The 18693-nt window shown below is 37.4% G+C and overlaps 1 protein-coding gene across 1 annotated transcript; it reads left to right on the forward strand.

Annotated features, from left to right (window-relative positions):
• The first annotated feature begins 8590 nt into the window (after positions 1-8590).
• LOC307127231 (uncharacterized protein) lies at positions 8591-17079 on the forward strand. Its single transcript, XM_079818351.1, has 2 exons — positions 8591-8850; positions 15838-17079. The coding sequence occupies exons 1-2, from the start codon at positions 8766-8768 to the stop codon at positions 16689-16691; spliced, it is 939 nt and encodes a 312-aa protein (XP_079674477.1). The 5' UTR covers positions 8591-8765; the 3' UTR covers positions 16692-17079.
• The last annotated feature ends 1614 nt before the right edge of the window (positions 17080-18693 follow it).

Below are 18693 nucleotides of genomic sequence, written 5' to 3' on the forward strand. Positions count from 1 at the left end.
CTCAATTGAATCCCGTTGTGGTTCTTGTGTGTTGACAGAGGTCTTTGATTTCTTAAAGCTGAAGGTAGATAGATTGGCAGACCTTGAAAGGGAGTATGTGGTTCTTGTGCTGAAAGAGAAATAAAAGAGGAGTAAAAGAAATGCTTAGAGACCTACATATAGGAAATTGCTCTGGGAGATGAGATGTAGTAGTCTTTGTTCCTCAACTTAAGTTGTTGAACTTCATTAGTTATGATAATTAACAGCTGATGTTTAAAATGTATGACAACTCATCAGTTACTGATTTGATATGAATTCATATAGGAATAAATTCATACAAGTTGTCTCATGTTCTGGTTTGCATTTTAATTATGTATATAGTGTTCCCTATTACTGTGCCTTTAACGACCATATGATATGTAAAGTATGTGGGTAGACAAAAATGAGTTGTGTGTGGAAACTAACCTCAAGTCACTCTGCAGGCACATTTTGAGGCAGACCAATTTGTCATGACCAAAAAGTCTAAGAGTAGGCTGAGACCAGACGCTATTCCCACCATCTTTGTGCATCGTCCTGTGCTCAAAAAGAGGAGGGCTCCTGCACCACGACACACCCCTAAGACCTGTAAACATACAGCACATAGCTGATGATCACAGCTATAGTGTTACAGGTGACATATATATAAAAAGTACAAACTCTGGTAACACTTTACAATACGGTTCAGTAGTTAAACATTAGTTAATGGATTAACTAACATGAACCAACCATGAGCAATACATTGGTTACTGTAATGTTAATCTTCGTAAACATAATACCGTTGTTCATTGTTTGTTCATGTTAGTTCACAGTGCATTCACTCATGTTAACAAGATTTTAATAATGTATTAGTAAATGTTGAAATTAACATTAACAAAGATTAATAAATGCTTTATAAGTGCAGTTCATTATTAGTTCATGTTAACTAATGAACCTTATTGTAAAGTGTTACCCAAACTCTTTCTAATTGTAGTAATATTTCTTATTTTTAAGTGATGTGATCCATGTATTCTGCCTATATCAGTTTCAAAGGTTGAGGAAAAAAGCGATGAGAACACTCAGAGAAGGGAAAGTGACAGTGAAGAAAGAGAGGACATGGTTAGTGAGGAGAGACAGGGACAGGTCAAGTCCAGTCAGCCATCAGCAAGTCAGCCATCAGCAAGTCAGTCTTCAGCAAGTCAGCCATCAGCAAGTCAGCCATCAGCAAGTCAGCCAGCAGCCAGTCAGCATACCAGTGAGCCACCAGCCAGCCACCAGGGTCTATTAAAAAAATTAAAGAAACAAGAAAAAATATCAAAAAATGCAAAGGCTGCACTAAGAAAAATAAAGAAAGAAAATGCAGCTCTCAAGAAAAAAATGAAAATTAGGGACACAAATTTAAAGAAAATCTTCGCCAAAGACCAAATTAAGGCATTAGGGTTACAAACCACAAAAGGGATGAAGTGGAGCAAAGAAACAATTAAGAGGGCATTGAAAATTCGCTTTGCAGCTGGTCCAACAGGCTACAAGACCCTCCAGGACATGCAGATTCCCCTGCCATCAATAAGAACCCTGCAAAGAAGAATGGAATGTATTAAATTTGAGCCTGGTGTGTTGACGGAGGTCTTCGATTTTTTAAAGCTGAAGGTAGATAGATTGGCAGACCTTGAGAGGGAGTGTGTGCTATCTTTGGATGAGATGGCAATCACTCCGAGTGTGGAGCTGCACATGCTCACAGGCAAACTCTACGGTGATGTCACTTTGCCAGGTCACACAGGAGTAGCCACACATGCTTGTGTGTTTATGTTGGCTGGGAACACAACACGCTGGAAACAAGTGGTGGCATACCATTACAGTGGCAATTCAACAAACGGCGCAGAGTACAGGCCAATCATTTCTGAAATAATAGAAAGGGCAGCATCAATAGGGCTACATGTGCTAAATGTCACCACTGATATGGGTAGTCCTAACCAGGCCATGTGGAAATCCTTTGGGGTAGACCATTCCAAAACATCTGTGCCACATCCAGCAACACCAGACAGGAGTCTTTATTTCATGCCTGATGTCCCACATCTGGTAAAAAATCTGAAAAGTGCTCTTGTCCGTGGACAGGTGTTAAAAATTCCAGAGGATGTTGTTAACAAAGAGAACCTACCTTCCAACGAGGTTTCAGTGGTCCCTATTAAGGACTTATTGTCCTTTCAAGAAGGGATGGCATTAAAAATAGCTCCCCATCTATCAGCTGCAGCCATAGAGCCAAGTCACTTTGAAAAAATGAAAGTTGGTCATGCTCTTAATGTATTTAGCAAGGCAACAAGTGCTGGACTGAAATATATGGTGCAGCAAGAAAACCGCCCTCTTTCCTACCTGACTACAGCGTGGTTCCTGGAGCAAGTTGATCACTGGTTTGATCTCATGTCATCTCGCCATCCAGTTACAGCCCTGAGCAGGGTCAAGATGGAGGCATATGAAAAGGCCATCATCTTCCTAAAGGATATCATCCATCTGTTCCATGGGATGAAGATTGGTCATAAGGGAGGTTGGAAGCCTGTTCAGAAAGGGGTGATAATGGCAACAAGATCAATTTTGGCCATACAGGAGGAAATGTTAACAGGAGGACACAGGTTTGTGTTAACTTCAAGGTTCACACAAGACTGCCTTGAAAATACATTCAGCTGTGTGAGGTCTAAAAATCCCACACCAACTCCAGTGGAATTCCATCATGCACTGAGAATTATATCTGTAGGGCAGTTCCTCACCACCATCAGGTCTGGGAGCTACCAGGAGGACGACAGCAGCTTTTTGGCTGACTTCCTTGACACAGTGGAACAAAATGTCACTCCATCAGTCAGAGTGGAACAGCTGATGGTAGAAAACAGAACAGCACCTGACCTCACAAAAACGGAGAAATGTATTCTCTTCCATCTTGCAGGCTACATTGTCCACAAAGTAATCAGGTTTGCCAGCATCTGTGGAAAATGCAAAACTGCAACACAGCACAACGATGACAATCCTGCTGGAGATAACAACATCTTAGTTAACTTAAAAGAGTTCAAGGCAGGTGCTCTTTGTCGTCCCTCGCAAGAAGCCTATGATTTAACTCAACAAATTGAGAAACTATTTAGGACCAAAACTGGTTCCACCCTCATGAAACTCCCCAATGCAGTGGATGTCTTGGAGACAGAAGCTCAGTCACTCTCCAGCAGGCTTCCATCATGCTGTGGAGTACAAGAAAAAATCGTCAAAAGATTTATCAGGCTGAGATTGAGAATTGAGGCAAAAAAATTTCGAAATGACAGAAAAAAAGAACACTTGAACGATGGACATCTTGGAAGCAAGAGCCAAACAAAAAAGAGGAAAAGGACCAACAGTAGCCAAGCTTCAACATCCAGCAACCACCAAACAGCTCCAGAGGTGCTATCAAATCCATTAATTGTTGCCATGGAAACTCTTGGACTAACCATAAGCACCCAGCCAACATCACTACTACTCCTCAACCTACCAGCACCCAGCCAACATCACTAGCACTCCTCAACCTACCAGCACCCAGCCAACATCACTAGCACTCCTCAACCTACCAGTTTTTCAGCTGAGCTTAAATATAGACAGGCAAAGTTAATTGAATCATAATGCCTAAAACACTAAATGTATGTCGAATGCATTTTATCATTAAAGAAATGTATTCTTAAAACACGTGTAATAATCCTCATTTTACCACTTTACACACACCAGCTGTCACGCGCCCAAACGTTATATTTAACTAATATGCAACTTTCCATACCTTGCACAAAAAAAAAAAAAGTTTAGAATACTTTTCTCTAATTTCACAACGATGGATGAAACGGAATTAAAATAACAGATTTAACCATTAATACGGTGTTCGATAATAACTTTATCCAGTAGCCGATCCAAGCCTAATCTGTAATCTGATAACATCACTAATCTAATTTAATGATGAATAATCTACACAAGCAGGCTTTAATGTACAAGATATTATGATTAAGATGAGCTGATAATTTAAAATTATACTGATTAAACGTCTTACCTTTTAAAAGTGCATCACAAACGGTCTGTTCTGCTGTAACTCTATGGCGCGGCTGCTACTTCCGGGGAACTATTGAGAGTCTCCACGAGCCGCCATTGCTGTAAAAAAAACCATTCCATTGGAGTCTATGGAGTTGTCGCAACTCTCTCTCTATATGGCTCTGCCCACTGCCAGGTTTTTTCGCGGACTTTGCACGCGAGGGTAAAAGTGTAATATATATATATTTTTTATTTTACTTTATATTTTAAAAAATATCATCCAAGTTGTACGTTTATATTGGTATTGGACCCTGCTTAATTGGAGAAAATAATTAGCTGATAAAAAATAATGATTTGCTCATGCATGGAGCTCCCAGCCTAGCCTATAGAAGTTGCTATTTTACTGAATTAAAATCATAATATATACTGAATACAATTATTTCATAATAATATAATATTTTAGAGACCCCAAGTGTAGCCAATATAAATAAAATGCAATTTGCTGCTAATAAGAGTGGTTTAATTAGTAATTAATTACTATTAATGATTTTATACAAAATAAATAAAAACATTTGCTAATTTTTATATTGAAAATCAATAATTGATTATAAAGTAAAATTAAATGATTTACCTCAGTTAACTTTAATGAAAGCCAAGATGTCTGAAATAGGCTACATGTAATTCATGGAAATATTAAATAATGACCCCATTAATTACAATAACCATTAAATTGTAAAATAATAACACTAGTAACAACATGCCACTTGGGGTCCATCTTACCCCAAAGGTCTAATTCTATCTTTTTACTTAAAAATAAATCTTTATTCCAAAAAAACCTTCAAACTTCTGATATTCAACATAATACATTGTTTTAGATCACTATTTTCCAGACACACAAAATTAGATCAATCAACCTTTTGGCTGACTACATCTCAATAATGTTGATATTCAGATGACATGACGGGTGCTGAGAGGATTTAATGTGAAATCACACTTTGTACCCGTTTTGCCTTTGCACACAACAGTAAAGTAACAGACTAATTGACTTTAAAAGATCCTGGATATCATTGCCGATGTGAGATTCTTAGAATATATGCCTATCTGAAATAGGGCTGCCCCCGACTAAAGTCTTTTTTCTCTATTAGTTGTTGATGCGCTGGCGCCTCCATGTCATTGTTTGCTATATTTGCGTAGTATTTATTAAATCCAGGCAAATTATTCATAAAACATTGATTAAAATTAAGATATAATTTATACAAAATTAAAATCACTTTAACCCTAAAGCCATCTTTTGGACAAATGAAGGCAAAATCTTTTTTTTTAATTTTTTTTTTTTTTTACTTTCTTTAATCTGAGCGGTACAAGACTTGGCTACTTTTCCTAAATTTGCTTGAAAAAGTCCTTAATCCCGCCATAGGAATGAATGAAGAGAATTTTTTTAATTCCGAGCACATTGTATTCAAATAAAAATCAATAATACATGCAGACACACAAATGAAGCCTATACAACATTCTCAGTGTGGCAAACGCTCACACACACACACACACACACACACACACACACACACACACACACACACACACACGCGCACACATCCACAAAAGCATTGCATTGAAAGCCATTGATTGAGCCTATAACAGAGTGAGGTTTTTTTATTGTTGTCAAATAAAAAACAGTCACTCACAGAAACACAAACAAAGGAATTAAATGAGCCAATAACTGGGCAATTAAATTTGGGCAAAATTTTTTTAAGTTATGTTGTTCAGTCCATATGATTTCTATTGCCATCTAGTGGCTATTGATATTGTAGCTTTAAAATAAAATTAATACCATCATATGTCACCAAAGTCACCACATTTTTAGTTTTTTTTTTACTGAAGTTAAATAAATATTATATATAACAAAATAAGCATATTTTGCATAACAAATGTGGTACTTTTAGAGATAAATAAATATATAGGATAAATCCATTAATACCCCAAAAATGGGATGTTAATGTGGAGAGAGAATTTTCTTGTGGTGCCCCCCTCAGCACTTGGTGCCCTACGCACAGCGTGTGGTGTGAGCGGCGGCAGTAGGCACACACATTCCCGACACTCGATCTCATGAAAGTGTGAAAAGTTGGATTCTGAAATCCACTGCCGCTTCAATATAATTGTATATATCTTAATTAAATTTATAATCAAAGCCTTAATCAATATGTATCTTTCTATATGATAATGATTTTGAATGATTCTCTCCAGTTCCTTTATATTTTCTAAAGTTTGTATTTGGTTTCTGAGTAGTGACTGTGATTGCTCAGCCCGGCTTCCAGATATTAAATATGGATTTGTCTTTCATTTTATTTTATTTTATTTTATTTTATATTTGCTTTTACTGAAACACTAAATAATTGTAATATTGTCTGTACTGTTGTACCTCTCACTGAGAAAAAGTACATTATCTGTATGTTTTGGAAAACTTTCCCTGGTTGGAACCGGAGCTCACCAACTCCAACCTTGGAGAGACTGTGTGTGTGCGCAGTCTTCTGTGTTAAAGATCAGTATTGGATGTGGATTACGGGCATCCTCGGAGACGGGTGTAGCCTACTTGTTGTTCGGGGCAAGCTGGTGCCTGCCAGCATCAACAAGTGATATCTGGACACGTGAATCTGATTAACTGACAATGTGTGGAAATTTACCATGTGTGCGTCTCAATCAGCTCCCTAGTTCAGTAGTCAGGGCACTGATCAGGGAGTCAGCCCATTGACTTATGTCCTTATCAGTGCCCTGACTACTGAACTATGGAGCTGATTGAGACGCACACCATGACTGACCATCCTCTCTGAGCCAATCAGAATCATCCACCTGGCAGTAATGATGTTGCTAGACCTTGAAAACTGTATAACTGTTGAGACAATTGTATGGACTATAGGCGGGTAGGCTGTTAGAGTGAGCGCGGCCTACGAATTTCTTGAGGGACTTGAAACTGGCTTCTGCTGATGAAACTACAAACTATATTCTTCAGTAAATTTTTCTTTAATTATTTAACTCCTGACTCTTGGTCTTCATTTTTCACTACTGGTCCTGGGTCTAACTGTTACAACAATTTATAGCACATATTGTATTTATCGTTCAATACGCAGACATGAGAAACTGTCATCATGCACGTAAAAAGTCATTTCTGCGTACAAATTGAACAGATAAATACAATTTGTGAGACATACATGATGCTATAGAAATGTTATTTTATTTAAATTAAATAAAGTTAAATTTTAAATAAAATTAATTTTAAAAAGTCCCAACTTTTCCCGAATCCGGGTATATAGGCTGTAATATAGCCTAATATTATATAGCTTTAGAAATAGTAAACCTAGTGTAGAAATAAGTAGGCCTACATATTGCAAAAAATGTACATGAAAATGTCTGAATTTAGTTCAGGCCATGTCATTCCTCTAACCAAGTTTCAACATATATTAGACGTTGTGATTTTGACCATATGCGTTGGCCATATCGTTGATGAGTCAACCTCATTTCAACGTGGAATCGACGTTATATTTTCAACGTAATAACGTTCTGATGTACCGACCAAATAGTGAACGTTGATTCAACATTGAAATTTGATCGACGATTGATATTGACCTTTACAACCAAAAATCAATGTTGAAATGACGTCTGTTTGCTTGGGTAACTATATGAATTATATAACACATCTGAATACCTCTTAAACAAACTAACCCTGGATCATGAGCCGCTCTGGAGCAGATTATGTTCAGAGAGTGAGTTGCTATGGCTACTTACATACCCTGAAAGTTACCTCCGTTTTTAGAACCGAAAGTTGAGGTTATCTGCTTACTTACTTTTAAACATACCCAGGTATGTCACATAACCTGCTTTCTGGAATACCCCCGTGTTCTCTTAGTACATTGTCTTGTGTTAGTTGTGTATGGAGCACACTGGTTTATTTTATTTTTTGTGTTGGATAAAGTTAAGCTGTTTTGCTAAAGTTAAGCTGTTGATACGATCCGCTACACTCTCCATATCATCTTCATTAGCGTAACATAGTCAGTGTTTTGAATCACTCTACATAGGCTTCAACTCACATAAATGACATTGAAGACTTCTTATTGATTTCATTAAAAATCTTTGAAATACTACTCAATACTTTCTGGTATTTAATAAATCACAGTTATACTTAACATTTTTCTTGCTGATTTTTTTAATATTCTACTGACTCTTTGAAGATCATTTTATTTAGACATTTTATACACATTTTCAGGTGTTTTTAGATTCAAATGAACTGTAATATAACTTTCCATATTTTAATATAAAAAAAAAAAAACTAGTTATGTGTTTCACTACTGACATGTGATGTATGAACTGATACACTTTTTTATCAAGTGTTTTTGTCACATTTTAATACATCTAATGTTTGGGTTTTTTACCCTAAATATTAGTTTTACCTTTTAGACACTCAGTCTTTCAATAGTACTTAATATTTCACAAAGAATTCAACTCTGACATCTATTTTACTAATTTATGCATATTTTATAGTGTGAACAGGGCTTTTATTTTGGTGTGGCATTATGACATCATAATTCTGCGACCCACTGTTGTTGTCTGTTGTGGTTCAGCTGAAGTAAGGTTTGTGTTTTAAAACATTTAAGTTATTTAAATCGATACAAATCGTTCGATCAGTTGTATAGTTTTTACAAGTGATGCAAATGAATTATTTATCATTTGATGCTACGTGACACACTATTGTAAAGATGGTGTTTATTAAAGAGGAGAGTGAAGACATGAAGATTGAAGAAACATTCAGAGTGAAACAAGAAGATACTGAGGAACAAACAGGTTTGTTTCATTCTAAAAACTGAACTCAGTCATTTCATCATTATTGAAATGTCCTGCTTTACAGAAATGGATGATATTTTTGAAGAATGACATACAAGTGTTCTAATTAAAGTGGTGTTATTTGACATGGAGTGGGTTGCCTCATGTGGACAGACATGTTGAGATCATATAATCAGACAAATACTGATTCTGCCTTCAAGCGAACATGAGAAGATCCGACTGTCATACAATCAATTAAATGTGCAATGGAAATATGATATAGCTAAAAGTATCTTAAACAACATTACACAATTAAAGCATTGTGTAAAACATAATAACATTAAACTCAATATCAACTTTTGAACAACTTTTATTTTGCATACTAACATTTGTGACCCATGCTGGCAAAATGAGCCGAAATGCACACAGGCTAATTTCGAGCTACAGGCAAAACTAGTGAAAAATGACCATTTTGGTTTTAAACTGGAGATTTTCTCATTAATCCCTCATCTAGCGATCCCAATGCTCCGAATAGCTGTTAAGCATCTATTTGTAAGTTTTCTGAGGGAGTACCTTTCCTTTGTCCATTAAAAATTGCAGTTTTCCGGGGTTTTTTGCTCACTTTTCGACTAGCGCTTCTCCTCAGATTGGTATCATTGGTATCATTGCAGAATTTCAACTTTGTGTATATTAATAGTGAATTCTCGATGGCATGAGTCTAAACCAATGAAATGTGACTTTGAAACTCATGTTGATGTAAACAAAACGATATTACTCGTGCTGACTGACAGATCCGAAGCACGTGCACAAAGATGCCTCAGACAGCGCAATCCCAATACATTACAGTTTTTCAATTGGTCTTACAAGAGTATACATACTAACATTATATGTTATTTCTTTAAATTAATGTTTGGTTAACTGGGTTTGGTTAACTTGGGGGAAAACATCTGTTGTGTAACATTATCTTAGATCTGTGCAGTACAGTAGGTCTTATTATACAGTATAGACTGCCTGTTTCAATGTTGATGAAACAATTGTGGTCTCATGGAAAAAAGTTGAATATATATTTTTCCTATAGATATGGGCAATGACTTTGTGTGCCAAATTTGGTTTTATTACCAGGGATTTTAAGAAGGTGATTTTGTTTTTGAACCTTCAGAAAATTAACTAGATTTTTCTCATAATTGACTTTGCTGACTATCAACTTCAAATGTGTAGCTCACAAATTTTTGTCTGATTTCAACAAACCATACATAATTTCAAATACTCATTTTTGAAACAATTTTTTTTATTTATTTTTGACTCATTTTGCCAGCATGGGTCACATATTAACATACCTGAACATAAATAGCAGCCAATATTAATTGAAAAACAGCCGCTTACTAATGAAATAAAAAAAATTCTCCTACTGACACAGCTTGATAGAGTTACTGCATGTTGTCTACATTTGATCTTAAAGAGATAGTTCACCCAAAAATGAAAATTAGCCCATGATTTACTCAAACTCCAGTCATCCTAGTTGTATATGACATTCTTTCAGGTGAATACAATCGGAGTTATATTAAAAAAAGTCCTGGCTCTTCCAAGCGTTATAATGGCAGTGAATGGTTGTCATTTTTGAAGGCCATAAAAGTGCATCTATCCATCATATAACTATTCCACATGGCTCTGGGGGGTAAATAAAGGCCGTTTGAAGCGAAGCGGCACGTTTGTGTAAGAAAATTATCCATATATAAAACTTTATAGACTAAAATAAATAGCTTCCGGCAGTCAGCGGTACTCAAGTCGACTTATGGCGAAAGAGTAACCCTTGACCCTTGATGCATGCGTATTGACAAGGACAGAGGATAGAGCAAAACAAAACACCGGTCATGAATTAGAAGTCTAAAACGAGAATTTTTAAAGAGAAATGACAGAGAATTTCGATGTAAGAAGAGGGGCTTGAGCTTGTTGCCCAGCCGCGAGAGGCGGCAAAGCTTGCGTTGCTCCTATACATCGCGTCAGGGGTTACTCTTTTAGCATAAATCGACTTGTGTGCCGCTGACCGTTGGAAGCTAGTTATTTTAGTATATAAAGTTTTAATATATGGATATTTTTTTGCACAAACGCTTCAGAAGGCCCTTTATTAACCCCCGGAGCCATGTGGAGCAGTCAAACGGCAGAAGTCAACAGGCTTTTCAAAATTAAAACAAAAGGAAAATTAAAACTCTAAATTGGCTGTTGGTGACAGTGCTTGCAAAGCCTACATGTTCTTTGCCAGGAAACCCAACATGTTCACCATCTGTGGTTTAAGAAGAGATCCTGTCAGGGTGACTATGTTCCCCATCAGAGGATCCTGCTCTGCATTAATGGGGGACTCCTGAGCATTTCTAGAATTATTTTCTAGAATAGTCAATTAAGCTGTCTTTTGGTCTGCGGCTCGGTGGCGGCTCCCTCTTCTCTCATGGGGTGCGCTGACTGCACTCTCCTACCGAGGTTGACCGCTTCATACTCTATTATCCTCTTGGTCTCCTCAACATTAGGGTCATATTCACCTCGGTAGCGCAGGTCAGGAATGTTGCCTTGAGCAAAAGTTGCCAGCTTGCTTCTGGCAGAGCTTCATATTTCTCATCTAAAATCGATATGATGCCAGGTTGGCCATCCTCATCCGATGGGGCCAATGTGTCCTCTTTAATGAGATGCAGCACAGGGAGTAGAGATGATGTCTCGCCAGACAGAATGTTGGTGAACTCACTCACTAGCTTTAACACTTTGTTCACAGAGTGCAACACATCCTCATCTTGCCATGTGATGCTCACATTGGCTTCACTCTCTCAATAATTTTCAGCTTGAAGCCCCAGCGAGTTGCACAGTCCTCATGGGACTCGACTTGAGCTTTCTGCAGCTCCCTTCTCCTTTTCCAGCTGTGCGAGAACATGCCGTTTGATGTGCGACAAACTGCTAGGGCACGGTCTGTGCGGGGCTTTCTCTGTCTTCTCAATAGTGTTGGACACAGCTAAGTTCAGGTTGTGCCCAAAGCAGCTTAGCCATGGCCAGCCTAAATTACAAACAGCCGCCTAAATGTTGGTTCCACTGTCAATCGTGAGACAAGACACTTTATTCTCTTCTAATCCCCAGTCATTCAGAGCTTCCTGCAAAGCATCGGCCAGGTTAGGGGCATTGTGGTCCTCTGGCAAAAAACTTGTTTGCAGGCATTTTGACACCAGTGACCATTCTGTGTCAATAAAATGGAAAGTCAGTGACATGTAAGGTGTCATTCTTGTGCTCAACCACATGTCTGTTGTGAGTGCAAAATGCTCAACTGTTGAAATTGTAGCTCACTCCGGACACTGTTGTAGGCGCGTGGGACAGCTGTTTTCGAGAAATATGAACGACCGGGCAATTCATACTGGTTGTCGAGTGTGGTAATTTGAAAGATCTTTGAAAGATTGTTTTTAAACCATGTAGAAAGACACCATTTCTTGGCAGATGTATTTGGTCACTGCATCAGTGCACTGTCCCACCAGTATCACCGTCAACACAGACTATCGCAGCAAGCCTAATAACTGGTTTAAAATATTTTTTTTGTTGTGAAAATACTAACATGCCTAAGACTTTTGCACAGTACTGTATATTGTAAGAATATGAATCTTACTGATGAATAAACATTAGGCATATAAGGTAAAGCTATTAAATAGCAGACCCAAACTAGTTTTTGTTAATAGAATAAAGTTATGAGCCATCACAGTCATTTAATAAGTGGCATTTTGGAGTTATGGAAACTAAAGTTTGTTTTTCTTAGGTGAGTGACTATTTCGTAACAAGCTATGAAAATAAAGACAGATAAATGACACTTACATATAGTCTTACAACATCCCATCTGACCACAAATACTGAATCTGGAAAACACTTTTTACTCAGGCACTCTCTTTACTTAAACTGTCCCTGCGTCCCAATGTCCATACTATCCATCCTAAATAGTATGCGAGATTAGAATAAGTGTGTCCCAAAGCATAGCATGTTGAAAAGAATATGTCAAAAGTCCCCGGATGGTCTACTATTTCCGGTAGATTTTCAAAGTGTGAATTCGTGCATGCTGTTGCCCACAAACCAACTTTGGAGGAGGATTCGGTTCAGAATTACAAACACGAGTAAAAAGTGTTAAAAACTACAAAACATAGCGGACATGCGTGACTGACAGTGAGAAGTTTAGATAAAGTTTGAGTGAATAACAATCAGAGTTTAAGCTGATAAAAAATATTTATTTAATATTATCTGAGTCATTTAATTTGCAACAACAATGTGGACTTTTATAAAGAACCATTTGGCCATTAACTTTTAAATACATCTATATGCATTAATATGAGGAGAGTCTCCACATGAAAGATCCGTTAAAGACAGAATTGTATGACATGAAAGTATGTCCCAAAGCTTGCCTACTCATTTGCTACAAACTAATAAGTATCTACTTTTTCTTCACAAAAAAAAAAAATGAGTACATAGTTTTAGGGCATAGTATAAGTAGGCGAATTGGGACGCAGCATGTGTCTGACAGAAGAATCAATAACTTTCACGCATAACTTTCAAAATAAAAGTCCCACATAAAAAAAACTTTTACCCTTTTTATAACCAATTACTGCCAACGCAACACCCAGGTACTTAACTGTAGAAAACATTGTAGCAATACATACAGTACATTCATAGGGAGCTAGATGTGTGGAGATTTTTGGTTTTATTAAACTTTTGATCTTAAGAAAATTACTAGTCATCCAGTATTTGATATCTTTAATACACTCTGTTAACTTAGTTTTTTAAGGTTGTGAGGAAATATAAAACTGAGTATTGTTGACAATGACTATGTTTACATGGACATCAGTAATCTAATTATTGACCTTACTCTGAATAAGGCAATAATCTGATTAAGGTGTTTACATGAGTTGCTTTTAGAATATTACGTTCATGTTCCCGTTTTACATGTTACAGAACATAGTTTGATTAATGGTACGTCATTACGTCCCCATGCCACGCTACGCTGTCCGGCGTCCAATCATAGCGCGACTTTCGTGGGTCTGTTCAAATCAATGGGCTCAGGCAACCCGCAACTTTACCTGCGGGTGTCGCTGTTGGACAGTGTGACTTTATAAAAACCAGTGATTTTTATACTTTTTAAATGATATGATATTATATATATATATATATATATATATATATATATATATATAATATCATATCATTTAAAAAGTATAAAAATCACTAGTTTTTATAAAGTCACACTGTCCAACAGCAATTTTTAAATGATATGATATTATATATATATATATATATATATCATATCATTTAAAAAGTATAAAAATCACTCGTTTTTATAAAGTCACACTGTCCAACAGCAATTTTTAAATGATATGATATGATATTATATATATATATATATATATATATATATATATATATATATATATATATATATATATATATATATATATATATATATATATATATATATATATAGTTTTATTTTTTGTAATATTAAATATTGTGTCTTTCAGTTGTTTTTAAGAGACACTGCCCATCTTGCCTCCTTCTTGACAGCCTACATTTCGAATAATAGTTTTGATAAATGATGAAAATGTGATGAAAAGGTTTCAAAATCGTGATTGTTTGGATTGTTTTTTTTTCTGCCATCGAGCCACAAGCGCTCACTGAATGGCCATATGGCTCGCGAGCCTAGAGGTTCCCGACCGCTGTTGTAAGCAGACAATTATGAATCTGGGATTACAGATACAAAATGATTGTATTTTACTTTTACAATGACCAGAATTATTGCGACACAAAGAAAAAAATATATAGAGGAGGCCGTATCCGAGTGAGCAGTCAAGCACCATAGCAACACGTCATTGAAACGACATTTCAGACTGAAAGATACGTAAAAGATAAACGGGAATTTAAGCGCATTGTTACTGTTTCTACGTGCGGTTATATTAATTATAATTCAAATTCTGTTTTATTTGTCACAATATTATTGATGATTGTTTAAAGGGGCACTTTATATACTTTTGATACGAGCCCCCAAAGCCCATCCACCCCCCTCCCCCCTGCACTTGCCTGGTGTGTCTGCCTGGTGTGTGTGTGACCTGTCACAAAACGCGGCGAAAACTCCTTCACGACGTTAATAGTTAGATTAAGGTGTGTACATGTCTACAATACACTTAGATAATGCGACTAAAATAGGCATACTCCACATGTCTTAATTCGATTTTTGTTTAATTCGAGTATGGCTTTAACCGGATTAAGGTAATTAGAAATCGCTGTTTACATGGTAGTTTCTTAATCAGAGTATGGTCTTAATCAGATTAATATCGGAGTATTGTTGTCCATGTAAACGTACTGAATGTTGTGGAATCTAATTATAATATGACTCCTAAGGGAAGCATATACAAGGAGAAAAGCAGAAGACCTAATACTGAGCCCTGTGGCACACCATACTTGTGTTTGATGAGATGTCTCTTCCTTCAAACAAACAAACAAACAAACAAAGTGATAGCAGTCAGATAGCTATCAAGAGAATGTCATGGCATGTGTTGCTGAAAGACCTAATGGCACTCAAGGAAAAATTTAGCCATTATTAGATGACCAAGCCAGGTTATTTGTTGCTTCCATCCTGACTGATATCTTTTATAAATACAGTTTCTGTGCAAACATAAACATTGTTATTTAGACAAAGTGCAGATTTAAGGTCTGTCTATAATCAACCATTTCTCCTCTGTCAAAGTGGGTTTTTTAAATAAAGGGTTTGATAACTGCCAGCTTGAAAGTATTTGAGATGTGATATTGCCAAAATTGTTTGCGCTTTGCTTTATGCTGAGATTACAGGTAATACCTCTTCTAGTAGCTTTGTGGGTATAGGTATATCTAACATACATGTTGTTGGTTTCAATGCTTGACTAAATGTTTTTATGTCTGTTTGTGCCATTAAACTGGTGTTAACTTTTATTTGTCTCTCTCTCTTTTTTTTTTTTTTTTTTACTTTAGACCTGATGCTGCTGAAAGAGGAGAGTGAAGTACTAGATGAAATGGAGAAAGACCAGTATGAAAAACATCATGATTTCACAACTGGAGAAAATTTGTTTAGTTGCTCACAGACTGAAAATTCGTCCTCACAAAAAAGAGTTCTTAAGACAGAAACTATAAGTTATTTCATCTGCCAGCAGTGTGGACAGAGTTTTACTAAAATGGGAAATCTTAAAATCCACATGAGTGTTCATACTGGGGAAAAGCCATTTACCTGCCCTCAGTGTGGAAACAGTTTCACTCAAAAAGGAAGCTTTAACAGGCACATGAGAATTCACACTGGAGAGAAGCCTTTCATCTGCCAACAGTGTGGAAAGAGTTTCACAGCAGAACTAAACCTTAGATGTCACATGAACCTTCACACTGGTGAGAAGCCATTCAGATGTGATCAGTGTGGAAAGAGTTTCAGACATAAAGTAACCCTTAATAATCACATGAGGATTCACTCAAGAGAGAACAGTTTTATTTGTCATCAGTGTGGAATGATTTTCACAGACAGCAAACACCTTAAGAACCATGTTTTAACTCACACTGGAGAGAAGCCTTTCATGTGCCATTATTGTGGAAAGACTTGCTCAAACAATACAAGCCGCAAGACTCACATCAGAATTCACACTGGAGAAAAGCCTTTCACCTGCTTTCAGTGTGGAAAGACTTTCACAGTTAAAGTAAGCCTTGAGAGGCACATAAGAGTTCACACTGGGGAGAAGCCTTTCACGTGTCTTCAGTGTGAGATGTGTTTCAAATATCAAAGAGACCTGAAGCGTCATTTGCAAACTCATCCTGTAAATACATTGACGTGTTCCTCAGTGTGACGAGGTTTAGAAAAAGGAGTTAATGGGAGTTGTTGTCTTCATCTCTAAAGCTGGTTGAAAAGAATCTGACGGAAGAAATCATATTCATGGATGAGCTAATGCATTAAAGATTCATTAACCATGTGCTCCATCGATTTTGGTCATTCAGACAAGTGTTATACCTCATTATAAAGTTTATAGTATTATTTGTGTAGTCACAATAAAAACAAAATGTGCTTTTTGCAAAATAAAGAAAACAAACGTGATGTGTGATCTGCAGCCTCTGTCAATGAAGTCTATTGATACTCTTCAGAAAATGAACTGTAACTTAGTGAATATTTGTCAAGCAAACATGAGACATATGTCTAAAGAAACATTGAAATGGTTTTAAGTTATGTAAATAAAATCGAAAACAAATATTCTCTGTTTACGTAATCTTTTCGAAAAGAAAGAGCTGTCAGTCGTTTGTGAGCTGCCTCCGTATCCACTAATGCGGCCACGCCCATTGAGAACACGTTCTTTTGAAAGTCAAATACTGACGCGATCCATGTGAGTATATCCCCGCCCGCATCAACTTGAATAAACACATCAAGTTTAGTGCATGTACTTTACATCCTTTTGAGATGTGGTGAAGAATATTCCTGGAATACTTTACCTCAGAAGAAAAGCGGTTTAATTTCAAAAGAGCAACGGATCCAGCCGAAGATTGTGAGTCAAGTTTATTCTGTTAGTGTCTGTGAATATTAAACAGCAAAAAGACCATTTAAATATGAATCCTGCTGCAATATAAAAAGTCATAGACGTAAGAATGTTTAGACAAGATTTCTTTTGGCCTGTTTTGGACAGATTATGAAGTGTTTACTGTAAAATAGCCTAGTGTCACATCAATAAAGCTTTTGTTCGTGTAAAATTCCGTTTTACATCACCAAAATATATTTTTAAGTATATTAAACATAACAGGGTGGTTTATGACATCAATCACATTAGGGAAGCCTGGAAGGACACATACTGTTAGTCATACTTATATTGGCATGGTCATGATTGCATGATCTTCATTAACAATTATAATGTACCTGCAATAGCAAAAAAATTCTGCTTTACAACCTGGGGTCTTAAGTGGCTTGGAAATACCACAAAAACCCTTAAAAACTGCTTGAGCGCCAGTTTAACTTTGCGAATGGCACGACAGACAGCACTTTTCACTAAGTTCCCCTTCGAGGGAACTCGCACTGCGTAGTCGAGTGACGACACTCTGGGAACGCCCCCAGCGTAGCGCGTCTGAAGCATGAATGAAATCTATCCAATCCTGATTGGTGCTGCGTCATGACGTAGTAGATACAAAGGGATGCTGATACACACACACAATAGCTTTTTGCTCTTCAGCGAAGCGCTCTGTGTCAATATTGTCTGTCTATTTGGTGTTGTTTGTCCCTTATATTCAGTCAAAGCACATATATATAAAAAGAAGGTGGCTAGCGAGCAGCAGTTTAAAAGGTGTGTGCATCCGTGTCTGCAATTCCTTGCGGGCTCGGACACACACCAGGTCTGTGTTCAATGCCTGGGCGTGCAGCACGCTAGGGCGGCGCCTGTAGCGAGTGCGAGAAGCTGCCGTTCAGGGTGTTGCGCTCGAGGCCGAGGCAGCGCGGCGTCGTAGAACATGGGGCTCGCAAATAGATCTCTTAACGGGTCGCGGGACTGCTGCGCCATCTTCCCCGTCCTCGTCTGAGGGTTCGGACGTTCTCCCGCCCCGTGTGGAAGCCCGGGAAGCGGATGACCCAATGCTTCAGCTGTCTGGCTCTGAGGAGTCAGACGCTTTGAGCATCGAGGCGGGTGATGTGGAGCTTGAGCCATCGCTTCACTCACCCGCTCAAGAGGAGCTAGTGGAGGTTTTGACCCGCGCTGTGGCCAAATTAAGAATTCATTGGCCACGAGAAGAGCCTGAAATCCAGCCACCCAGTAAGCTGGATGAACGGTTCTTTAAGTGCCGGTCTCAACCTCCACGCCGGGGCCTTCCGTTTTTCCC

The sequence above is a fragment of the Gobio gobio genome (assembly GCF_949357685.1).
Source record: "Gobio gobio genome assembly, chromosome: 5".
Classification (NCBI taxonomy): domain Eukaryota; kingdom Metazoa; phylum Chordata; class Actinopteri; order Cypriniformes; family Gobionidae; genus Gobio; species Gobio gobio.